A 26,482-nucleotide genomic window follows, 5' to 3' on the forward strand; every position below is an offset into this window, starting at 1 on the left:
GAGAGAAGGACCATATGTTGGTACTAGGACCCAGCCACTAAAGGGTTAATGCCATTTGTGTCTTTGAATCCTGGGATGATGCCAAATATAATGTACTTTTCCTGATAATGTAGCATCATAACATTTGATTTCTGCTTAGAGTGAAGCAATGCACGTTTTGCCAAAATAACTGTACTTAACCATCCCACATTCACTTGGGTTAATGCCTGTCTGCTGTGTTAACAGTCTTCATGGGAAAGAAAGACAAATTCCAGCGGCTGGCATCATGGCCTCACACGTGGGGAGGTCACTCCCAGCAGAGCTGTGAGAGCAACTGCACCATTACTTTTTAAGCATCTATGGGGTGCCCAGCTTGGTGCTAAGCTCCAGGGGAGGGCGGGAGAGTTGGGAAAGTATAAGGCACAGTCTCTGCCCTGCCTGGAAGAGCCTACCATCCAGCTCTGAGAGTAGAACAAACTAAGAGTTTAAAGAACAAAGTAAGAGCATGTTCTTTAATGTGACATGTGTGGTGGAGACTCAGGAGTTCAGGCAAACAGGAGGATGGCTCTTTTGAGTAAATGGCTCTTGAATTAGACCCAGGGTGGTCAGAACTGAAACAGATGGGAATGGGGGAGGGGCAACTATTCCAGGAGAGCAACCAGCCTAAGCAAGCATGGCTTCTTAGAGTTGGGGAGAAGCTGCTGGGAAGAAATAGAAAATGGGATTAGAAAGGCATCCATCCATCCACCCATTCATTGATTCATTTAACAACAAATATTGAGCACTGTGATAGGCAGAATAATAGCTCCCCCAAAATGTCCAAGTCCTAACCCCTAGAACCTGTGTATAAATTTCCTTACATGGCAAAGTAGACTTTTTAGGTGCAATTAAGGATCTTGAAGATGGTAAGAGTATCCTGGACTATCCACATGGACCCAATGCAGTTACAGTGTCCTTATAAGTGAGGAAAGGAGGCAGGGGAGTCGGAGAAAGATGAGAAAAAGCAACACCGTTGGCTTGAAGATGGAGGAAGGGGCCATGAGCCAAGAAATGTGGGCGACCTCTAGGAGCTGGAGAAGGGAAGGAAACAATTTCCTCCTTAGACCCTCCAGAAAGAACTCAGCCCTGCTCACACTTGACTTTAGCCCAGCGAAACCCATTTCAGACTTCTGACCTCCAGAAGCATAAGATTAATCTGTGCTGCATTAAGCCACTGTCTGTGGTGATTTTTAATAGCAGCAACAGGAAATGAAGACAGGTACCCTGTAAGTGCCAGGCACTATGCCTGTAGCTGAGGCTACAGCTGAAAACAGTTGTAGTTAGAGACATAGCCCCCAACCTCATGGACTTTGCACTGAATAGTAGCAAACTAATTGCAGAGCTATTTAATTATGATTGCAAGGGGACATAGCTGTAGAGCAGAAGCTGGGGGCATCCAGAGAGTGTGTAAAGAACTCCTACCTAGTGAGTGAGCTGAGGTGGCCTTCATGAGGAGCGGGGGGCGCCCTGAGCTCCAAAGCAGTGCTGTCCTAAGGAGCTAGCATGTGAGCCACCTGTCTAAATTTAAATTCTCTAGTGTCCGAATTTTTTTTAAAAAAACTATTTAAAAAGCAGTGAAATTCATGTTAACAGTATGTTTTATTTAACCCCATATTCCAAAGTGTTATCATTTCAGCATGTAACCAATATAAAACATGACTGAGATATGTTACCTCCTTTTGGTTTGTTTTCCAGAACTCTTTCTTTGAAATCTAGTGGGGTTTTTTTTTTACACGTACAGCACACCTCAGCTCGGAGTAGCCTTATTTCAAGTGCTCAAAGACACATGTAGCCAAGTAGCTTCCACACTGGCTAGAGAACGAGTAAGATTTACTTGCGGAGGCGGCGGTGATAGGACTCAGGGTGGTGATGGGGTCAGGGAGAGGGAGGGAAGAGCATGGTGGGCAGAAGGGGGCAGTGTGCAGGCCTGAGGAGGGGGGAGCAGGGCGAACCGGAGGAACAGGAGGCAGGCCAGTGGAGGGAGGCTGAGGTCTGGAGACGGAGCATCGGGCCAAATGGGCCTGCAGAGCGCTGGGACCCGTGGAAGGACTGTAAGCTGTGGACCAACATAATCAGACTGGGGCTCTTCAAACACCTTTGAGAACAGATAAGAACCTGTTTCCATAGGATAGAGAAGGGTGCAGAGGGTGGTGAATGTCAGCCATGGGAGATAAGATACGTATAATCTCACCTACTTCCCATGCCAGCCCTTTACTCTAGAGGTGAACAAACAAACTGACTGGACTGAGAAGTTCCATGAAAAGCCCCAGGGGGCTCCGTGAGGTCGGACCCGGTCTTCTCACGTTGCTTTTTCCAGAACCCACCCTAGGCTGAGCTTGTACTGCTCAGCATCGTCATCATCATAATCAGCATCAACACCTCCTGAGCCTTTCTAATGAGCCAGACCCTGTACAAAGCCCTCTGTTTTAAGCTGCTCAGCAGTTCTTCCAGGCAGGGATTATGATGATTATCTCCATTTAACAGATGAGATAACAGAGGCTCAGGGACATTAAGTGACAGGCACAAAGCCACACGGCCTGGAGTGGCAGTGGGGGGGACTTGACCCAGGTTCTCAGGCTCAGAGATTCTACAGGGCCCGGAGGGAAGCCGGGGCCGGGTACGTTCTGGGTAACCAGGAGAAAAACAACCACCTGTCTTAGAGCAGTGCTGGGAGGGAGATTTTCTAAGCCTGGGAAGGAGGAGCAGAGACCTGTGTTCTTTCTTCCTCTTTTGAAGTGAATGAGTGGTCTTTTCTGAGCAGCCCAGCTTTATTTCAGAGTCTCCAGGAGGCTTGCGGGATGCTGAAATCCAGGGGGTGGTACCTTGCCCTCATCCCATTCATTTCAGGGTCTGTGCCAGCCCTCGCAGGGCCTCACGCTCTCAGCTCGAGTGCCCCTGGTGCCCTGTCAGCCCCCTGAGGTCAGCGACTTGCCCACCTTCATTCTCAGCCTGGTTCATGGGATTGTCTCCTTCCTTCCTCCTTCCCTACCCTCCTCCCTTCCTTCTTCGTTTCTTTTTTGCCAGGTCATCTTCTTAGCGCCCTCAGACCCTTGGCCTGCAATCTCACGGTCTCTTCCTGAGAGGTGTGATAGACAAGGCCGTTGCACAGACTGGAAACTGAGGCTGGAGAGCACAGGGGACTGCTTTCCACCCGCACACCTAAGCTCTTCCCTGTGCTCTCATTACCACCAGATCCTTTCCTGAAGCCTGTGTAATTCGGCATTTGGATTTATCCTGCTGGCTTATCGGCACTTCGTATCTGTTCCCAGTGAGAGTCAGCTTCCATTACGTGAAAAAGACCCTCTCGCCCATTCCCTTCCTTGCCTTTTTTTGAAAACAGCAGCAGACGTGTCTCTTGAATGAGGAATTTTTTTTTCCCAAATGAGTTTGCATTCACTTAGCCACAAATATGTTCTCTGTGTTTGTGTGCATGTGTGGGCATCTGTGATTATAAAGGTACACATTCACATTCAGATTACTTGAACACAAAATCCAATGTGCTGGGGCTTCCCTGGTGGCGCAGTGGTTGAGGGTCCGCCTGCCAATGCAGGGGACACGGGTTCGTGCCCTGGTCCGGGAGGATCCCACATGCCACGGAGCGGCTGGGCCCGTGAGCCATGGCTGCTGGGCCTGCACATCCGGAGCCTGTGCTCCGCAATGGGAGAGGCCACAACAGTGAGAGGCCCGCGTACCGCAAAAAAAAAAAAAATCCAATGTGCTGAAATTCCATTTTTGATGTAAATGAATACAATTTCTTTCTGGAGCATTGTAAGTGCCATTGAAATCACACTGCATTTAGAGAGCAGCATCTCTTTCTCTCCCCTTTCCCTATTCTTCCAAACATCTCTTCCACTGAATGCAGGTCAAAAGTGTCTAAGAAGCCCCTGGTCTATGGCATGTCTCCTCTTTATTTTAAACCATCTTAAATACATCCTTATCAGACCCAATGCCCTCCAGTATTCTAAAGGCCTTTGTCGTATAAGCAATTTCTCCATTCCATGGTGGCTTATCTGACAGTTTCTCATTTACCTTCTACTTATTATTGCAGTCGACTTTGAATTTTAAAACCCCACTGAGGGTTTAAAAGATCTTGAAGGACAAAATCAGAAACCTAGATTAGCAGTTACTATAAACCTGCAGGAAAGCTAGTTTTGTTTTTTTTTTCCTTTTTTTCTGTTTGGACCAATGTGAAGTATAATCCAAATACATCATATAATGAAGCTGATATCCTGGTAAAGTGTCTTTCTATTTCACTCAACTCTCTGCCAGCCTTCATCATTTCATTCTCACTAGCCAAAGATATTCCTAGGATGATGCCTTTTTTATCCGAATCTGGGGAAATACTCACTCCAACCGTAAGCCTCATTTAGGCTGAATTAAAATTCATTTTCTTGCTGCCTTCCCTCTTGGCTCCTTTTCTCAGCTTTATTCGAAAGCAGCAGCGCCAGGCTATACTCCATACCGCCTGAGTTTCTGCACCCCAGGAGCTCTCTCCCCCAGGCGGAGACCACCAATGTGCATCCTGACAATGGGGAAAACCAGGATGGGCTTCTTAGGTTCTGAAACTCAGGAAAAGAAAGAGGCAGCTGCTGATGAAACACCTGGGTGTCAGCTCAGTGACAGGGTTGCTGGGATAGCCTTGCCCACGCTCCCTAGGAAATCCCCGCAATTCTTAAGTGCCCCTCTCTTTTCCCCTCCTCTACCACATCTGATGTGTGTATTCTGAGGAGTCTGATCCATTCTGCTCAACAAGGCTGCTCTTCATGGTTCGTTTTGGCCAAACGAACATAGCTAACACTATATGAAGTGTGCCATGTGCCAAGCAGTGTCCAGGGTGCTTGATAAATAATAATTCATCTATTCTTCACAACCCTATGAAATAAATACTGTTATTCTCTCACGTTACAGATGAGGATACGGAGGCCTCAGGGGTCAACTTGCCCAACATCACATAGCTAGTTGATGGCAGAATCCATTTCCATAATTCAGGCAATCTACATCCAGAATCAGTGCCCTTAACCACTGGGCCACGCTACCCCTTCCTCTCGGTGCTGATTCTCCCGGGCCCTGGGCTGAGTATACACAGACATATTTTCACACGGTCTTCTCAACAGGTGGGCATTTTGATTGCATTTTTATAAGACACATATCCAAGTCACATAGCCAGTGAATGTAGGAGCTAGACACATTTATTTCCTCATTCAGCAGACATTTCCTGAGGATCTAACATGTTCTATGCTCAGATACAACAGTAAGAACAGACATGATCTCTCCTCTCACAAAGCTCTCTGTTGGGGGGAGGCAGACGTTTATCAAATGAAGCCATCATTGCCAAGCTGACTAAGAAGACAGACCACCAACCAGTGCAGTATCTGACATAGCTGGCAGTGGGGTGGACATGCAGTAGGGCTTTTCTCAGCCTGTCCATCCATGAGAAGCCAGGTGGTAATGGGCAGGTGTTGGGGAAAAGGCAGGGAAAAATATTACCAACCAAGGAGCCGTGTGTGCATGGGTCTGGCAGTGAGGAAGCAATGTGAGCTTGTGACAGTGGAACCAGGCCAGTGTGGCAAGAATGCCAAGAGCCAGGGGAGGGGACGTAGGAATGTCTTGAAATGAGGCAGAAGAAACAAGAAGTTGTAGTTTATCTGACCATAAGCGATGTTTTAACTCCCGCTATTACACTTTTATAGCATACTTTTATAGCAGGTTCTTGGCAGCAAAGTTCGCTTTTCTTGTTTTCATGAAACAGTTGGTAAAAGCATGTATTCCAAATCTCAGAAACATGGCTTGTGTTGCAGACAGATATAATTTCAAGTGTCCCTGTGATTTGCCATCACTAGCATATTCCATCAGGGCCCTATTTGCAAAGGAGATGATGCAGGTGAAAACCCTTATAAACAGCAGCGTGCTTTCCACACGCCTGGGTTATTATCCTTAGCAACGGAGATTGTTTTGGAAGATGCACATGTCTCTTACAAGAGTGGATGTACGTGAAGTGTCCAAAATGGTGCCTGGATCCTGGTAAACAACTATATCAGTGTTAACTATTGCTTTTACAATTTTGCCTCCCTTTTTTTCTTTCCCCAGGCATGGTCTGAGAACCTGTGCATCATGAAAACTGTCTCATGGGTCCATGTCCCTCTTCTCTTTCAGGCCAGAACAAAATCTGCTTCATCCCAGGCATGGTGGGACCTATATTAGAGATGACACTTATCCCTGAGGCTGAGCTCCGGAAAGCCACCATCCCAATCTTCTTCGACATGATGCTGTGTGAATATCAAAGGATTGGGGATTTCAAAAAGGTAAAAAATGAGGCTGGAAACTCATGCCAGCATCCCTAATCCTCAGCCCATTTTTCCATAATGATATCCTTGTTCCATCTGCCTGGGCTTCATTCAGAGGCTTGACGGTAGGCTGGGGACGTTTATTCTTGTGCCCTGAATGAGCTGGCAGATCGGATTTGGTCAGTATTCTATCACTTTCCTGCCCAAGGCCGAGATTAAAATGCACTTTCTTGCTTTGTATCAGCGTGGTCCCTTTCTCAACAGGAAATAGTAAGGATTCTATTTCTGTACCGAAGAGCCCCCTCAAGGTGTGTCCAAAGGCCCCCTCCCTCCCACCTGCCCCAACCTGACACCCACCTCTGTCCAGCACTTCTGCTTCTGGGATGACTCGGAAGATCTGAATAGCTGAGAGAGAGCCTACCCCGCCAAGTGTCAGACTCGGCCATGCATCAGGGTTGACAGCAAGTAGAGCCCAAGGCCCATACTTAGGGAGGCCCCGCAGACCTGCCTTGGGGATGGAATGGGAGGCTTTCCCCAGCATGCAGGGAGTGAGCCACCTGTGTCAAACGCGAGGGCCACTGACCAAGCATTTTCATTGAAAACCCCATCAAACTGGAAGGATAAGGACTGTTTTCTGGGCCCAGTCACTGCAGATGCTTCTGCCAGTGGAATAAACACTGGTTTCCACAACGGGTTCCTGGCAACATTCAGGAGTCACTCCCAGTTTAGGAAGGTGTGTCTTTAAGTCCTGCCAAGTTTGCCTTAGCAGTACCTCCAGGTCTCGCCCTCCTGTCCGCTCAGCCCCCTTCTCACCTGGTGCTCCCCCTAACTGGGCTCCGTGCCCTCCCCCCGGCCTTGCCGCATTTCTGCCTCTCATTCTATACCACGTCTGGCTGCCAAACAGTTTTCCTTAAAACAGGTACCTAAGTGCCTTCTAAAAGGCAGCAGATTCCAAAGTGCTTTTCCTTAAAATCCTTGCAGACCTTACCCTCCCGTTGTTCACTGGTTCTCTAATCCTCACCAAATACAGTCCAAACCCTGTCTTGTGCATTCCAGGCCCTCCTTGCTCTGGCCTTCCATCAAATGTTCCAGCCATTTCCTCCAACTCCTTCCTCCCCCTCACCTATTCTCCAGGCAACCCCCCCCCCCGCCCCCGCCAGCTCACCTGAATTGCGTTGCCTTGGTGAGCATCCTCCTTCGTGTTTCCACTTCCTCGGGTTCTCTGCCACATTCACAGTGCTTCCTGCCGACATCATCTACGCTCCTACCAATCCTGCAAAGCCCACTCCAACGCTCATCCTTTAAGAGATCTTTGCCCTCTATTCCTATGTCATTCCAGCTGTCTGAGGTATCCTTATTATACACTGCCTTGCACTAAACTCATTTCTGCATCTTCCTCATCTTCGTGTCCTAAAAGTGATGATGATGATGATGACAATGACTGCCATTAACTAGGCGTTTACTCTGTGTCAAGCACGGTAAATAACTTCCATACAGTAGTTCATGGGATGAACTGTTTATTACAACCCTGTGAGGTAGGCAGCATTACCACCCAATTTTAAGATGGAAGTGCTGAGGCTCAGAGAGGTGAAGTCACTTACCGAAGTCACACATCAAGACAGAGGCAGAGCAGAGGTTGCAACACACAGATCACGACAATCCCAAGCCCAGGCTGTACCCACCGCACTCTCCAGCCATGGGCCTCATCGCAGTAAGTGCTGGCTGAATGAAAGAATGAGCGGCGTCCTTTCAAGCAGTGCCTTCTCAAAAAATGTTCCGTGGAGCTCTAATCCCACCAGATGCTCTAGGGAAGAGGGTTTGGAGGTTAAATACCTTGGGAAGCCCCTGCGTGCCATAACCCCTGTTGGAGACTTCCAATGCACATTAACGTAGCCAAGGCACTGAGCTGTTCCACAGTAAACAGACCTGTTGAATTTCTCAAATTTATTTCTTGAAGAAACATCTATTGGATGTGCCAATCACTTTGGAAAAGGTGGTTCTAAGAGGAAAGAGACTAGTTAGCTGTGATGATCTCAGTGTGAGAGGGTACACTCCCCGCCCAGGGACTGGTGGGAGCTCTCTAGTCCCAGGAAGGCTGGTGACCAGCTGCCCCTCTGCAAGGAGCCTGTAAAGAAATTAGGTGAGGAGTTCAGATGGAGAAAGACACCATATCCAACCAGCTGGGGTCGGGGAGTAGAAGGCGCAGCCCTGGATCGAGTGTTTGATGGTTGTCTGGAATCTGCTGCCTTTTAAGGGGGAAGAAAAGTCTGTGAAGCTTGGGAACCTGTGCAGGGCACAGTACATGGGATGAGGGGCATCGTGCTTCCCCTCAGGTCAGCACTCCCCACCATGGTATGGGCACCAGCTGGCTCAGAAGACGTCCTGGGAGCAGGTGTGCAAAAGATACACTCTCAGTACTGATGGCATACCGTGTCCGAAGGAGAAGTGCACCCAGGTCCTTTCTGGATCACAACCTGACGGTTGTGTCTGGTGGCCTCATGTCTTCCGAGGCTCGCCTGTCGTGTGATTTTCCTGCCCTAGTGGATTCCCTTCTTGAGGCCTCCCTGTGGCATGCACCCACCTATTCCCCATGAATGGGGTCATCCCCGGGCTCCTCGCTCCAGGCATGTGTTCATCATTAGCTCCTTCCCCAGTTGCTTCTCTTCATTGCTACCTTATCAAAAGGGATGGGACAGTCAGGCTGACTAATGGGGCAGCTTCCCGTGTGAACACAAGCTGCATGCTTGGTGGGAGCCCAGCTGTGGGGTGAGCAGACCCAGGTGTTACCGCTTGGTTCGGAGTAAGCAGCCATGGATGGTGTCCCCAGGAAAGGGAGGAAGCAAGGCCCCCATGAGCCCCAAGCTGCCCTGATGGCCAGATCCAGAATGAACCGCAGAACTGGGGTTTGAGACCCCAGAGGCCTCATGTGCAAACTGGTATTAGTGCACGATGCCAAATAGTGAGATAAGGGAAGAACCACGTGCCCAGAAGATGACAGGGTTCCCTTTCTAAAATGTGGGTTTTAATGGAAATAGCAGAGCTCACAGGAGAACTTAGCAGGGCCTTTGCTCCTGGCTCACACCAGGCCCTCTGGCCTGATACCCAGTGTCTTGTAGTTCCTTTGCTGTCATCCCTTTGCCGGGCTCTTCCTTTGATTTCTTCACCTGAAGAATCGTAGTCATCCTTCAGCTGTGGCCTCACACTTTGGGAAAGCCTTTCCTGCTTCTTGGGGCAGTGGAGCATCTGGATGCAAGAGACCAAGATTTGTTCCAGCAGGATGAGCTGGAGCAAATGGAACTGGGACAGGAAGAGGGCAGACTCTGAGTGGCTGGGGTGGGGAGAAGGAGGCCCCAGGGCAGTGTCTCTGCTCTAAGTTTCTTACGCAACCTCATCACCAGATTTCCCTCCCTCCCCCTCTAGCCCCAATTAAATGCCCGATGCATTTGACTGAGAGCCGTTACCCCTCAGGAGTACATCACTTCACCCCAGGCCGTCTCTGTCTGTAACTGGGACTGGATTTCATGTCCCTGGTATACTCCATGATTCCCGTGGTGGGGCTGTGGACAGCAAGAGGGACCTTGAGTTGGCCACGCTGTGGCTGGCGTGGCCATGCCCCAGTTAAAGTGAAATGCATCTAGTCCTACCTGCGTGGCGCTCGGGCATGTCACCTGTGCCCCATAGCATGACAACCTGCTCATAGGTCTGCCTCCATCACAAGACTGTGAGCTCCTCTTTGAGGGCCACAGCGGTTCCCTCAGGCCTGAACTCCCAGCCCCTGTCAAGTGCCTGACGTGAATGTGACGTGAACCGTGTCAGTGTTCTCAGTATGAATGGAGGCATTTAGACCTCCATCCCACCACTGCCTTGGTACAGAGAGGAACGTTCCAGTGAATGCTTTTATAATGTAGGATAATGAGGGTGGCTGACCACTGCCTGAGTAACCCCATAGGAGGCTGGGTAGACCAGTTGTCTTGGTGGCCAATTCTTTGTGGAGGGAGGGACGGTGGGCTTTCTAGATGATGTTGGTGGGAAGGAATGGAGGTCCTGGGATGTAGGGAGGTTACCTATGAGGCAGATTGTAGACCAGGATTAGGTACTAATCAGCTGGAGGGTCTGAGCTCCCAGCAGGCAGGAGATCCAGAGAGAATCCCTTTCTCAGAGAAGGAAGAGATAGTAGCATTTGACAGCAGCACTTAACACAGTGCCTGGAACACAGCAGGAACTCAATAAGTGCTTGTTGAATGAATTCATGGACAAAGATACCAGTGTGGCAGACTCCACTGAGACCGAGTCTTGGCATGGAGTGAATTGGTGATTCAAACAGCTTAGAACATAATGTGGAAAAGTGCAAATCAATTCACTAAATGTGTACTGAGCACCTACTGTCTCTGGACACTGTGCTTTGGAGTCAGATAGACTTGCTGCTTATAAGCTGAATAAATTTGGATAGGTTATTTAACCTTTCTCAGTCTCAGTTTTTCATCCATAAAGTGTGTATCATAATACCATTATAGGTTCCCAGACTCAGGCTCCGTGGATGATGAAATGAAACAGGAAGAGATGAGATAACTCAAAATTAGGAAGCTGCGCTAACTTGCATCAGCATCCCTCCTCACGTGACACCGTCTCCACCAGCTTCCTCCCATGTCGGCTTCCGCCCACCCCAGGACAACCAGCATTTAGTTAACAAAGGAGACCACAGGCTGACTTACTGGTGCCAGTTTCATCTTTGTTATCTCTCTGCCATCCTGGCCTGTCACACTATCTCTGCCCCCTCCCATGTCATAGTCAGCACTTTACCTTTGAAGGTAGCTGAGGAAGAGCTCTTGATCCCTACATTTCACACTTCGGAGGGGCCCGGCTCCTATCAAAAAAATGTTCTAGGCAAACAAGAGGATGAAAATAGCCAAGAGGTTCTAAAGCAGGCAAGAGAGGCAGAGGAAACAGTGCAGGGAGGGCATGATGCAAATGTGAGACCCACGTGATGTCATTCTGCTTCAAGAGGAGGTCTCCTAGAGCTCACCCCCGTTTTCCTGAGTGTTTAAGATTGGTATCGGGCCTTGCGGCATGTAACTTCTGTGAAAGCAACCTGAGGATGCTCCTTAACAAATATCCATCTTGCAGGGGTGGGGGAAGGAGTCACTGATGTGATGCAGTCTTGTAGTGTGGATGAAATGGGATTAATTTGGAGAAGCCAGAGCTGCGCCCTAAGCTCTGCATAGTGACAATGTTGGGGGGTAAGGCCTGTCATGGTGACGTAATGTAGTGTATGTTTGGGAGTGTATGGGACCCTTGGGAGTACCCTAAGTCAAGTCCATCCATCCTTTGAAACCCAAGACAAAGGTCCCACTTCGCCTCAGTTTCCTGATTTATAAGTGAGGCTGATGATATCCATTTCCCTTGACTGTTGTAATATGATGCTAATGAAGAGGATAGTGTCAGCAATGTCATGATGATGATTGCTAACAAATATGAAGCACCTACTATGTGCTAAGCGCCAGGCCAGGCCTTTGACATGTGTTTTCCCATTAACTTCTTGCCACAGCACTATAAAGTCGGTGCTGTTTTAAATGTCCATTTAATAGATGAGAAAACTGAGCCTCAGAAAGGCTTAGTAACTTGCCCAACATCACATGGTGGGGAAAACAGTCAAAGCAAGACTCACACTAAGTCTGTTTGTTGTCAAAGCCTGTGGTCATAGCCACTCCTGAGCAGAGCACAGCACTGGCCCCAGCAACCCAGAGGGCCAGAGTCTACCCTGGGACATGCTTGACTGAGGCCTTCCCTCTCTAGCCCACTCCGGAGGGTTCAGGCATGGCTGGGGTCATCAGCTCTGCATATTCCTGGAACCCTGTAACTTCCCTCCCTGTGGGCTCTTTTGTGACCCTGAGACAAGTGCTTATTTAGCCCATCCACTTCTCGGCTCTAAAGGAAAGTTCATCTCACGAGGAGGAATCGTGCCAGCATTTACCATTGAACAATTTAGACAAAAAAGCTGGTTTTCTCCCCCAAGAACTGCTTTCCAGTAACATTCAGCAGTAAGAACAATAACATTAGCAGCAGTCGACAAGCAAACCCAGTGCATACTTGAGCCTACGCACTCCCCTAGTGCTTTATAAATAAAATTTCCCCAGCCCCCCTAACTACCCCATGAGGTAGGTACCACTGTTATTCCTATCATATTGATCAGGATCAACAAACTATGGCCCCAGGCCACATCTGTCCTGCCACCTGTTTTTGTAAATAAAGTTCTACTGGGCTGGAGTCACGCCAATTTGCTTTCGTATTAGCTACGGCTGTTTTGGCGCTGTAACAGCAGAGGTGAGTCGTTGACACAGAGACTGACCCACGACGCCTGAAATATTTACTATCTGGCCCTTAAAGAAAATGTCTACTGAGCCCTGATATAAACGGTGACACTGAGGAGTAGAAACACCTACTAGCTTTCCCAAGGTGGTGGAGGGGATGGAGGAGACATTTAAAGCCAGTGCTTATTTACCCCAACCGTGGCCTAACATCAGCACCTACTCTTGTAGTCCCTTGGGTATATTTCTTCCTGGCCTAGGCTTGACACAGTATACATGTCTAATCATGCTAGCCCCCAGTCCCCGACTTTGGATGACCCTTGACATGCTTAACAAAACGCTTAACAAAATGCATCATATAAGGGGCGTGATGGACGTGTAGAGTGGCAGCCCAGACCCTCTCCGTATTGGCCTCTGTCTAGGTCTCCGCTCTTACTTCCATCCTTTCTTGCTTGAGCTCTCCTCCAGCTGAATGCTCTCCTCATTTTTCTCCACATTCCAAGCTCCACACCTTTGCTCAGTCCATCCACCCCCCCCACACACACACACATAGAATGCCTTTCCTTTCCCTATTTATCACAATCCTACCCATCTTTCCAGGCCTGTGTATCTCCTTCCATAAATCTTCCTCAACTGTGGAAACTCACAGGAAATTCTTTCTCAGCACAAGCTATATCAGCACAAGCTTCTGGTCCTTACCTTTGGCCCTTAGCCCACAAAAGTGAGGGAACAACGGCTCCACGGATGATATGTGAAGCAGAGGAAAAGTGAATCTGGTCTCTGCCTTCCGTCACCGAAAGATTCCAGCCAACTCGACTGGGCTTGATCCTTTGTGCACTGGAAAGAGCCTGCCAAAATGTCTCTGCCATTCATCTGAGACTTCAGACAAGCCACTTAAACTCTCTGGGCCTCTATTTCATCTGTCATAAGAACTGACACTTACTGAGGGTGGTGCTAAGCAGGGGCTGGCTGTTTTTCATGCATTATAGCATTTAAAGGTGATCCTTGACTTCCAGACCTCATGGAGTTATTGTGAGGACTGAGGGTAAAGGGGCTGAGTTAAGATCCAGGAGCCCCCAAGGGCTCCCTGGACCTTGTTGAGCTTTGCCAAGAACCTCCCTCCCTTCTCTAAGTGCCAGTTTCTTATCTAGTGGTAAAAAGGGAGATGGGTAGACTGCATGATTTGGATGGACTCATCAAGGCATGATATGAAAACAGTATACAAACCATTTTTGCGTTACAACCATGTAAGAGAGATAACAAACGGCTCTTCAAAATGTTGAACTCAACTGGATGAAACGCTTCTTGACATTAAAAGTAGGAAGACAAAATACTCTCTGGCTTCAGTGTTACAAGATTTGGTGTGTAGGTGCATACTTACTTTCAGGTCACTTAGCTAGTCGGATCTCTGACCATTACAGTTGTCACCAGACTTGACTCTCTGAGGCATTAATTCATGTAAATATGACAGCTTCAGATGTGGCTGGATTCAGGAGCTCAAAATGGCACCAGGTTTCAGTCTCTCTCCATCCCCTCCTCTCTGCTTTCCACTACATTGGTGTCATTCTCAGGCAGGCTCTTTCATTGTGGTCCTTTCCAGCAGCACCGGGCTTAAAACCTTCCATCTTCAAGTTAAGCAGAAAGACTTCTTTTTCCTAAGAGTGTCAACAGAACCTCAGATTTCAGTCTCACTGGCTTGATCTGCACCTTAATTGTAGGGTCTGGATAATGGAAGATACTGATCAGGAGCTTGGCCTGATCATGTACCCACACCTAGACCTAGGGAGGTATGGTCAGCCCACCTGAGTCTCACAAACTGAGATCAGGGTTGATGTGATCACCAAAGTATAGAGAAAGGACTGCTAGGCAGGCAGAAATAATAGCTGTTCATGACAACATGCCATTCCCTGAAGATCTGTGCTCTGTCATATCCCTCAGTGCCTTTGCACATGTTATACCCTCGGCTAGGAATGCCCTTTCTCTTAACATTCTCCTGTAAAATTTCAAGATAAACTTGAGAACAAGGTCAAATGACATGGGCTGTGAGCCTTCCCTGTAGACTCTCCTCTCTCTCTCTCTCCTATGCCCATCTCTCTGCTCCAGCACTTACCACCTATGGCTCTTCCCCACTCTCCAGGAACTCCTAAAAGGCAACTGTAGTGTCCTGTTCCATTTTGCACTCCCAGTACTCAGCACTGAACCTGGGAGATGATATAAGCTCCCTAAGCTTTGGTTAGAAAAATGAATTGACTCATTTCAGCATTCAGCCTTCGAACGTTATTGTTGATTTTCATCTCCTGCTTCTTCAGTTTGAAAATGAAATCATCCTCAAGCTGGACCACGAGGTGGAAGGAGGCCGAGGGGACGAACAGTACATGCAGCTGCTGGAGTCCATGTAAGTTCAGTGCCCAGCATGGGAGGAGCCGGGAAGGTGGGCCCGAGGCCGGAGGGCTTAGGACTCCGGGGGGCTCCAGTGGCTCTGTCCTCCCCTGGAGATAGGCTCATGGGTATGGGAGAGGCTCCATTTTTGGAAGAAATCTCACATCTCTCTCTGCAGTGGCTGTTTCTTTGATATTGATGGGACGGGTCAGATAAAAAGAAACTTTGCTGTGTTGGGGAGAGGGAAATAATCCACCAAAATGTTCACTTTTGTTATCTCTTAGCTGTGGAATAATTTTTGCTGTCTTTTCCTTTTTCCTTTCTCAATCTTTGGCAGATATTGGTCACAACCAACATTTATGGAAACCACGCTAAGTGCTCTCCCAGTATTGTCTCATTTAGTTACGTTTTCTCTGTTTGATCCCATTTCACATAGGTGGCCCCCAAAGCTCAGGGAAATGTCTTGTCTGAGGAAACTAGGCCAAACTAGTCAAGTGGACAAGCTGGGACTGAACCCAGCTCTGCTGGACTCCAGCGCACAGGCCTGGTGAGGCAGTGGGCAGTGGGTAGCACCCAGGAGCACTGGCCTTGGACTCAGGACACTGTGTTGTTTTAACAGCTCATTGAGATGTAATTCACCTACCATACAGTTCACCTAAAGTGTACAATTCAGTGGCTTTCAGTATATTCACAGAGCTGTGCAACCATTACCACAGTCAATTGTAGAACATTTTTGTTACCTCCCGAAAGAAAGCCCATACCCCTTAGCCATCATCCCCTCCCCTTCTCTGGGGTTTCTATGGATGTGCCTATTCTGGACATTACATACAAATAGAATCATAAGATATATGGTCCTTTGTGACTGGCTTCTTTCTCATAACATGTTCTCAGGGTTCACCCATGCTGTAACACGTGTCAGTATTTCACTTATTTTTATTGCCGAATAATATTTCACTGTTTGGAAATACCCCATTTTGTTTATTCATTCATCAGCAGTTGGATTTTTAGACTGTCTCCATTTTGGGCTATCAGGAATGATGCTACTTTGAGCGTTCATATACAAATTTTTGTGTGGACACATGTTTACAGTCCTCTCGGGTGTATTAACTAGGAGTGGGATTGCTGGGTCACATGGCAACTCTGTATGTAACCTTTTGAGGAACCATCAGACTGTTTTCCAAAGTGACTATACCAGTTACCTTCCTACCAGCAATGTACAAGGGTTCCAATTTCTCCACATCCTTCTGAGCACTTGTTAATATCCATCTTACTGATTATAGCCATCCTATAATCAGTGTGAAATGAAATCTCATTGTCACTTCAGTTTGCATTTCCTACATGGCTAATGATGTTGAGCATCTTTTCATGTGCATATTGGCCATTAATATATCGTTGGAGGAAGACACTGGATTTCCATCTTGATTCCAGCACTTAGCAGCTGCACAACTTTGGACCAATCATGCAACATCTTTGGCTTCAATGTGCCCATCTGTAAATGGGGATAATAAGCCTCCTATGGTTATACTGAAGAGTGAATAACTATAAAATATGTGCACACAGCAGGTAGAAGCTCAGGAAATGTCCTTTGATCCCTCACCTAACTCCCAGTTTCTATCTTTGACACCATGATAAGAGTGAGGACTTCTCGCAAGGTTCAGGAATGTGACTCACACATCCCAAATTCCCTCTTAATTGTAGGTTCCCTGATTTGTATGATTCTCTGATATATATCTGATCTTGAATTCTTTCCCCAGTCCTCTTGGAATATTTTAACTTTAACAACAAAAAGCAGACTGAAGGTCTTGCTCTGACCCTCACAATGACCCTCTCTCCCCTGCCCAGCGGGCAGAGCCCAGTGGACAGAGTTGAGTCCCAGGCAGCACCGTCCCAGCTGCCCTCGCCCCCTCCCGTCACTGTGCACAACCATCACTAAACACCTAGAAAGCAAAGGCCACTGGGCTAGCCGAGAAACCCATCATCTGCTCCTCGGGTAGGTATCGAGACGGATTGTCCAGTGGGGAGATGACATTTTGCCTGAGTTAATGTTTTTCTTAAAGCTCAAGAAAGGAAAAATCTAAATATTGACCAGAAGCGAAACCAGGGCTGGTGCTGGCAGTTTCCATTTTTATAAGCGGATGGGGCCCTGCGGCCAGTCTTCAGATGATCAGCAGGATTTTCAAATCCTTCCTGAGCGATTATTTATAAAAGGAGTCCTTAGAGGTCCAGGAAATTAAAAACAGCTCCTTATTTTTCTCCTGAAACAGAGGCGTGAATGATTTTTGCAAAATGAATCAAGCCCACCCAACCTGAAGAGTCAGGACCCCGTCAGAACATCCAGGGGCCAAGTCCCTGCTCCTTCCTTCCTTCTGACTTCCTGAGCCTCAGTTTCCTTATCTGCAAATTGAGGATAAAAATACCATCCAACTCCTAGAGTTTTTATTGAGAATAAACAAGACACATCATGAAAAGTGCTTAGCACAGTTTGTGACACCTTGTAGGTAATCTGGAAATAGTAGTTATTATTATCGTTGATCAGGTGGATATTGATGTGATTATTTGAAGCCATGAGCCTACCTATCATTCCTCTTCCAGACTGGTGAACCTCAGCTCCTCTAACCCTCTTCCCAGCCCCTCATTCAGGGCCTCCACTGATACATAGGGCCCACTCTGGGCAGACCCAGTTCTGTGGGCACATGGCTTGGTAACTGGATGGTGTTTTTGTGAATCGAGCAGGGCTTCCCTTCTGGTGGCAGCTGAAGCCCTGCATCGAGGCACGAGGGTTAGGGCATGAAGTGGTGCTGCACTGCAGTATTCACGTGCTCTCATGCAGTGCACAGCCTTACACGGCATCCCGCCCCTCCCCATCCTTAGAACTCTCCTTGGAGCCCGCTCGCATTAGTCCACACCTGTCTTAAAGTGAGAGTCCCATACTGAATGGAGTAATGAGTCACATTCTACCCTCCTGTATTCCATCTGCCTGGGAACATTTCTAAAAGTGGCACGGGGGCTGGAAACCTGAAAGGGACAGAGAAGGTGTGTTCTGGAGCCCAGATCCCACTCAGACCAGTTCAGTTGAAAGGGAACCTGTCATAAGTAGCCCACAATACATAGTTTTTAAAGGAATGAATGAAAAGTCCAGTTCCATAAGCACTGACAAAGGTGTGGGTCAGGGATCCCTCCCTCTGAAGGCCTCCCATACTGAATGCAGGTCTATTCGAGGGAGGTGTGACCTCCCTCCAGCCCCACCAAGGCAGGAGCATAGATGCGGAGTGGCCAGTGTTCTGACATCCCTCCTTCGACCGAGTGAGGGACTATTGAATCACTTTGAGAGCCTCCCAGCTCTTTTTCATTGCCACTTCCATTCCATTGTTGGGCTCAAAGGAGAGGAACAGCTGTGTGACCTTGGCAGGATGGAGATTAGAACTCAGCCCCATGGGCCTCGAGCCTAGCCTACAAATTGAGGGTGATAACACTGCCTACCTCAAGAAGATTATGTGAGTGTTAAACAAGATAATCAGTAAAACCAGCTTAGCACAACATCTGGAACACAGGTACTCAATAAATGATAGTATCATGTATTACAGTTAGTTTTTACTTCTATATCCACTTCCACTGCTAGACGGTGAACTCCTGGAGGTCAGTGAATTGCTAGTTCTGAGATCTCTGAATCCCTAGTTCCCAGAAGAGTACATGTTGAGTGCACAGATAGATGGATAGATAGATGGTGGATGGATGGGTGATTTCAAACCAATCTGCCCATCTACCTCTCCAACCCTAGACCATAGGAGCAGTTTTCTTACCTTACGGCTAAAAAATAGATTAAGAAAGCCAAGACTTTGTTTTTCTAAACACTTGCTTCTCAAAGGACCAACCATATAGCATCACCTGGGAGCCTGTTAAAATGTAGAATCTCAGGCCTTACCCCAAACCTGCTGAATCAGAATCAATGAACGCAGTGCCCAGGTGATTCCCATGCACACTGAAGTCTGCAAAGCAGCAGACAAAACCAATTGTTCTTAATATTGGCTGTACATTGGAATCACCTGGAGAACTGAAACGATAAAATACTGCTTCCTGGCTCCCATCCCCAAAGATACAAAGACATTGACCTAGAGTGGAGATTGAGCTTTGGAAAAGCTCCCCTTGTGATTCTACCATGTGACCAGGGCAGAGAGCCACTGGTCTGGCCACGCTTGGGCCCTCAGATGCCTTCTACCTGGGAGACTGTGAGAAATCACACCCCAAACGCTGGGACAAAGTTTCATTGCATTGTCATTAAGACGGAAAGCAAGGCTGGAAGTGACCATCGCAGAAGGAGTTAGGCACAGCTGATGACTGAGCCAGACAGGCCTAAATCACAGGGCAGTTTGCATCTCTCCTTGAGAGCCGGGAACAGGTGCTTCTCCCATGGCGAAGATGGATTTGTCTGATCACAGCCACAGTTTGAGACATCGCGTCCTTGCAGCATGGCTTGGCTTCTGGGCAGAATGACCCTCCAGACTCCTTGCCTTCCTCACCTTCCCCCTCTTAGGAGCTCTTGGGACTTATAAACTGCTATGGGCAGAGTAGGCAGAAACAGACGCAGCCTGGGAAATGCTTGTCTACTCAAGATGCCTGAGAACACACCACAGTGTTTCTCTGCAGAAAATACTGACCCGTGATTGTCTTGATTCCCAAGGTCACCGCTGACTATCGGAATGATGCTGGGAAGGACATTTAACTTCTCTGGGCCTTGATTACCTCATGTGCAAAATGAGGGGAATAATTTTTACTTACCAGAATGACTGTGATCATTTCTTTAGAAAAAGTGATTAGACAATGTCTGGTGGAGAATAAGTGATTAAGAAGTAGTCATTAACTAAAATTTTAATCCATCTGTCTCTCCCTACCTAGCCTGTGGGCTGCTTGAGGGTAGGCATGATCCTTTTTATATTTCTGTTTCTTTTTTTTTTATCTTTCTCCCCATCCCCGCCCTACACAATGCCTGGAATAGTGCCTAGCAACTGATAGGTACTTAAGGAATGTCACTATTTTCATTTTTGTTTTTAAAATTTAGAATATTATTATTACAACAAATGTTGTAAATTGTTCAAATACTATATGCACATTTCAGTTGAAAAATGAACATTGTCCTCCTCTATTCCCCCACCTAGACCCCTTGCCAGAAGCAACGTGCATTTAGTTTGGTGTTTATCCTTCCTGACCATATCTGTCACATTCATAAACACACAGAGGCACATAAAAGTAGACACACACAGGGACTTCCCTGGCAATGCAGTGGTTAAGAATCCGCCTGCCAATGCAGGGGACACAGGTTCGATCCCTGGTCCGGGAAGATCCCACATGCCGCGGAGCAACTACTGAGCCTGTGCTCTAGAGCCCGCGAGCCACAACTACTGAAGCCTGCTCGCCTAGAGCCTGTGCTCCACAACAAGAGAAGCCCCTGCTCGCCACAACTAGAGAAAGCCCGCGTGCAGCAATGAAGACCCAACACAGCCAAAAATAAATAACTAAATAAAATAAAATTCTTTAAAAGTAGGCATGAACTTCCACTCACATATAGCATTTGGTGGTTGAGAGCAGATGCTGGAGCCAGACTGTTGTTATTTACCAACCGTGTGACCTTGGACAAGTTAGTTGACCTCTCTGTGCATTAATTTCACCATCTGCAAACATCTTATATCTTATCTCATAAGACTGTGATGGGAGATTAAATGAGGTAACATTTCTAAGACGTTTAGAATAATGCCTGGGACGTGGTAGGTTCTTTGTGAGTTGGTTAAATAGAACATAAGTATTGTTCTGAGACTCACTTTTCTCAACTGTACATTTTACAGAGCTTTTTGTTTCAAAACATATTGATCTCATACTTTTTAATGACTTCGTAGAGTCACATTTTGTGAATATGCTTTAATTGGACATTTAAGATAGTTCCAACTATTTCACTATTAGACACAATTTGTACGTACTGTAAATACATCCTTACATACTTCTGGGATTATTTCTGTAAAATAGATTCCCCAAAGTAGAATTATTGGATCAAAGGATATGTACTTTTACAATTTTTACAGATATTGTGAAAATTGCTGCCCCCAAAAGTTGTACTGATTTACTCCCAATGTGGGTCTGTAAAGGTGACCATTTCTCCACACCATCGCCCGCACTAGAAATTTATTTTTATTTTTTCTCATTTTGATGGTGGGGAAAAAGTTACTTTCTACACTATATGGGCAAATCAGTGTATAAATGAGTTAAGTGATTGAATAAAGGAACAAAATGAGCCAATGAACCAGGGGAACTTGGATACACCGGTTTGTTTGGCTTGTTCTCCACCCTTCCCGAGCCCCGCCCCCGACTCGCAGCCCCGCCCCCAACCCCCAGCCCCGTCCCCAACCCCCGACCCCGAGCACGCTCTTTCTCCCTTGGCCTGGAGCTCACTGCCCTCCCGTCTGTGCCGCAGCCTGATGGAGTGTGCTGCAGAACACCCAACTATCTACAAGTCCGTGGAGAACTTTGTGAACCTGGTCAAAGGCCTCCTGGAGAAGCTGCTGGATTACCGGGGCGTGATGACGGACGAGAGCAAAGACAACCGCATGAGCTGCACCGTGAACCTGCTGGTATGTGCGCGGCTCTCCCCATTTTGAGTCAGATCGGAGTCTTGGGAGCAGGTCTGGCTTTGGGTTCCACTATGGCTCTGGATAGGGAAGCAGCACTAAGGGCTTTAGAAATCAGACAAACGTGAGAGTGTCCTTGCCCTGACATCTGCTAGCTCTGTGTCTTGAAGTCAATCATTTCACGTTCCCTGTGCCTCAGTTTATCATATATATGAAATGGGAATGACTATAGTTGGCTCTCCCCATCCAAGGGTTCGGCATTTGCTGATCCAACTAAAGGTTGAAAATAATCAGGAAAAAAAATTCCACAAAGTTCCAAAAAGCAAAACTTGAATTTGCCGCATGCTGGCCACTATTTACATAGCATTTACATTGGATTTACAGCTCTTTACATAGCATTTACATTGTTTAAGTAATTATAAGTAATCTAGAGGTGATTTAAAGTATATGGATGTGCGTAGGTTATATGCAAATTCTACGCCATTGTATTTAAGGCACTTGAGCATTCTCAGACTTTGGTGTCTGTGGGGGTCCTGGGACCAACCCCCTGCAGCTGCCAGGGGATGACAGTATTTCCTTTAGCACTTAATACACAAAGAAGGAAGGTGGCAGTATAAAGAAGTTAAGAGTATGAGCTTTAGAGTCACACAGGCTATGGGTTCTCATCCTACCTCTGATAATTAATAGACTACACTAGTCAAGAAAGTTTTCTGAAGGTTTAGTTTGCTTATCTGTTCCATGGTGAAAATAATAGTACCTATTTCGTAGGTTGCGCCGTCCTGACCCATGGTTAAATGCTCACTGTGTGTTTGTTTCCTTCTCTTACAGAACGAAGTAATACTGATAACTAGTATTTATAGAAAATTACTATGGGATAGGCTAACCAGAGCAGCTAGTTCCAAACCCAGACTCTTCACCCCTGTACCACACGACCTGCCATTGGCCAGCTCCCAAATAGTCTCCCTTCAGATGTACCGTGAGGTGGTTATGAGACAGCTAGTAGCAGCCACAGTGCTTTATACTCACCATGCCAGCCCACCCTAAAGTGGTTAAGATGAATAAAGTTGACCAAAAGACCGTGTGGCATCTATCACACCAATCCCCCCTGCCATTCCCAGTGTTCCAGAAATATAAATCCTGTCCCCAAAGTTCTGTTGTGTGTCTTCTGTTTACCCTAAGTGGACTCTTTTTTTTTTTTAATTCTATAGTTAAAATACACTTCCTCTTCAGTGATTTGAAAATGACTAACATATCTGTAATGAATGCTGAAGTCATTACAATTCAGCAACATTATGTTAAAATGTATTATTATTGGGCTTCCCTGGTGGCGCAGTGGTTGAGAGTCCACCTGCCGGTGCAGGGGACACGGGTTCGTGCCCCAGTCCGGGAAGATCCCACATGCCGCAGAGCTGCTGGGCCCGTGAGCCATGGCCGCTGAGCCTGCGCGTCCGGAGCCTGTGCTCCGCAACGGGAGAGGCCACAACAGTGAGAGGCCCGTGTACAGCAAAAAAATATATATATATTATTATTTATTTTTTTTGAATTTTTGAATTTTATTTTATCTTTTTATACAGCGGGTTCTCATTAGTGATCCATTTTATACATATTAGTGTATACATGTCAATCCCAGTCTCCCAATTCATCACACCACCACCACCACCCCCGCCACTTTGCCCCCTTGGTGTCCGTATGCTTGTTCTCTACATCTGTGTCTTTTCAATGTCTGCCCTGCAAACCGGTTCATCTGTACCATTTTTCTAGGTTCCCTAAGTGGACTCTTTTTAAACAGCCCAGATATTGCCACTGATTTTCTGAAATGCTAAGGGGAGTTTAAAACTCCTGATTACAGGGCTTCCCTGGTGGCACAGTGGTTGAGAGTCCGCCTGCCGATGCAGGGGACACGGGTTCGTGCCCCAGTCTGGGAAGATCCCACATGCCGCAGAGCGGCTGGGCCTGTGAGCCATGGCCGCTGAGCCTGCGCGTCCGGAGCCTGTTGCTCCGCAACGGGAGAGGCCACAACGGTGAGATGCCCGCGTACCACAAAAACAAACAAACAACAAAAAAAAACCCTCCTGATTACAGCAGAAAGGAATTCATTGCTAATAACTCCACAAGGCCCAATTTACATAAAGAGCACGGAGAGGGGTTTTCCAGGAGTATAGCAGTTTCTCTCTTTGGAGAGGTAGAAGTTGGTTGAAGAAACTGACCTTCAACTGTCAGAATCTGACCTGGGAGAAAGTTGGGACAGGCAGGTCTCTAAGCAGTTAGACTCTGCTAGATTTTGGTGTGTGGCTTAAACATGGTATCAGGGAGAAGAACAGGATGGGGTGGGTGTGTCTGGAGGTCTAGTATGGCTCTGCCACCCACTGACTATGCCCTGGAACACCTGGAACACATCACCTCGCCCTCTCGGAGCCTCAGGTGCACATGAGTGCCTTGAATTAAACCTGGGTTTTCTCAAAGTGTGGCTCAAGGATTGGGTCCTGACCTCCTGGCTCAAAATCTGTAAGGACTTGTTTTAAAATGCACAGGATTCCAGGACAACTACTGGTCTACATGAGCCCTGAGCTGGAATAGGTATTGCCAGGCTTAAATGTTTTTGACTGTGGAATCTCAGCATAACTTCGGATAGTTCTACACTATCAGAAGTTATGATCTGTTATCATCACTGGGATCTGTTGTGATTACTATTACTCTATTGCTATTACTCTGATTCCAACTCAGTTCTGCCTGAGTGCAAGATCTGGGCTTTTAAAGATCAAGCTGGACTGCCTTTCATAGTAGACTTTGTCAAAGTAAACGGCCTCAATCTTGGCATCCCTCAGTGCAGCAAATAGCTGGATTGCACCCCCCGATGTGATGGCTGAGATACTTCCTCTGTCCCTTTATAGTCTAAGGATCAGGGGAGTGACTTTCAAGGCAGAATAAGCTGTTTGATGCATTCAGGAAAGTAAATTTCTTGCTCCCATCTCGCCCAGATAGTACATAGCAATTTCCTCTCATCTTCATCACAGTGCCCTCCACCCCTGCTGCTCTGCAAAGAAAAAAACCTCATCACTGTTTTTCCTCCCTTATCTAGAATTTCTACAAAGATAATAATCGGGAAGAGATGTACATAAGGTAAGATTTTTGTTTTCTGAAACCCAGGCCTGCTGTGTCACTCTCCTGCTCAATATCCATCGATGGCTCCCCGCTGCCTTTAGCATAGAGTTTAAGCATATCTTGTTGACATTCAGACCCTCTTTGTTCTGATTCCTAACAATCTCCCCAGATTCAACTCCTTCTATCTCCTACAATCAGCCCCCCAAATCCACTTGGAGTTCTCTGACCTGCCATGCTGTTTTGCTGTGGATTGAGCTGGTGAATTGCATGTGCGTTTGTTACAAGAATGGCATGTGAAGCCCTAGTCCAGGGTTGGTAGTTAGAACATCCGCCAGCCCAGCTTTGAAGGGAAAAAAATACCAAGATGCATGATGCCCGCTTCTTTGTAGGCATTTAAAAGATATGTATTTGAACATCATATGAAGGATTTGGGGGGGACATTCGGCTGAAGCAAAGAACCCCCTTGCCAGTGTGTCTCAGACTCTCATTTTTTTCCTCCAAAGTTTTTTTTTTATTGGTACTTTTACTCATTACAAAAATAATACATACTGGGCTTCCCTGGTGGCGCAGTGGTTGAGAGTCCGCCTGCTGATGCAGGGCACACGGGTTCGTGCCCCGGTCCAGGAAGATCCCACATGCCATGGAGCAGCTAGGCCTGTGAGCCATGGCCGCTGAGCCTGCGCGTCCAGAGCCCGTGCTCCGCAACGGGAGAGGCCACAACTGTGAGAGGCCCGCATACGGCAAACAAACAAACAAACAAAAACAAAAAACATAGTTATTACCAAAAATACCTCATAAAATACAGACAGGCAAAACAAAAAATGAAATAAACTCCCATAATCTATACATATTCCCAGACCTTTTTATATTTATGCTTATATATAGATCAAATTCTATGCATGCCTAGTTTCTGCAAAAATGGGATCATATTGCTCACAATTTATTCTTTGCTTGACAAGAATTCCATGTCAACAGAAGTATTTCAACTTAATTTTTTTTTTTTTTTGGTACGCGGACCTCTCACTGTTCTGGCCTCTCCCATTGTGGAGCACAGGCTCCGTACGCGCAGGCTCAGCAGCCATGGCTCACGGGCCCAGCCGCTCCGCGGCATGTGGGATCTTCCCAGACCGGGGCACGAACCCGTGTGCCCTGCATCGGCAGGCGGACTCTCAACCACTGCGCCATCAGGGAAGCCCTCAACTTAATTTTTAATGAAACTATAAAATTCCCTTTCCAGAATATACCATAATTTATATAGCCAATCCTATGTTGTTGAATATTTAGGTTGTTTCCAACTTTTTTCTATCATAAATAGCACAATGACAAAATTCTTGGACATCTATATATCTTTATGCATCTCCTTATGAGACGAAAGCCTGCAAAGTGGCGTTGACTGTAAGGTTAACGACCAAGGCCCTTTCAAGGCTTTTGACAGATTCTGTCAAAGACCAGAGACTCCAAGTCCAAATTCACTCTGCAAAATACTGCAAATATTTTTTTTTTTTTTTTTTTTTCTTTTTGCGGTATGCGGGCCTCTCACTGTTGTGGCCTCTCCCGTTGCGGAGCACAGGCTCCGGATGCGCAGGCCCAGCGGCCATGGCTCACGGGCCCAGCCGCTCCGCGGCATATGGGATCCTCCCAGACCGGGGCACAAACCCGTATCCCCTGCATCGGCAGGCGGACTCTCAACCACTGCGCCACCAGGGAGGCCCAACTGCAAATATTTTGAGGTACTTTGTTTAGCATTATTCCAGAAATAAGAACTATCATTTGGAAAAAA

General features: G+C 47.1%; 1 protein-coding gene across 1 annotated transcript in view; it reads left to right on the forward strand.

Annotated features, from left to right (window-relative positions):
* Positions 1–26,482, forward strand: part of DOCK2 (dedicator of cytokinesis 2) — a 417,518-nt gene that overhangs the window by 347,491 nt on the left and 43,545 nt on the right. The window contains exons 33-36 of the mRNA XM_082621317.1: positions 6,172–6,320; positions 14,917–15,002; positions 21,447–21,603; positions 24,680–24,720. Coding sequence (XP_082477443.1) covers positions 6,172–6,320; positions 14,917–15,002; positions 21,447–21,603; positions 24,680–24,720 — 433 coding nt within the window. The remainder of the gene's footprint in view (positions 1–6,171; positions 6,321–14,916; positions 15,003–21,446; positions 21,604–24,679; positions 24,721–26,482) is intronic.

Source organism: Mesoplodon mirus, assembly GCF_964341445.2.
Source record: "Mesoplodon mirus genome assembly, chromosome: 5".
In the NCBI taxonomy this organism is placed as follows: Eukaryota; Metazoa; Chordata; class Mammalia; order Artiodactyla; family Ziphiidae; genus Mesoplodon; species Mesoplodon mirus.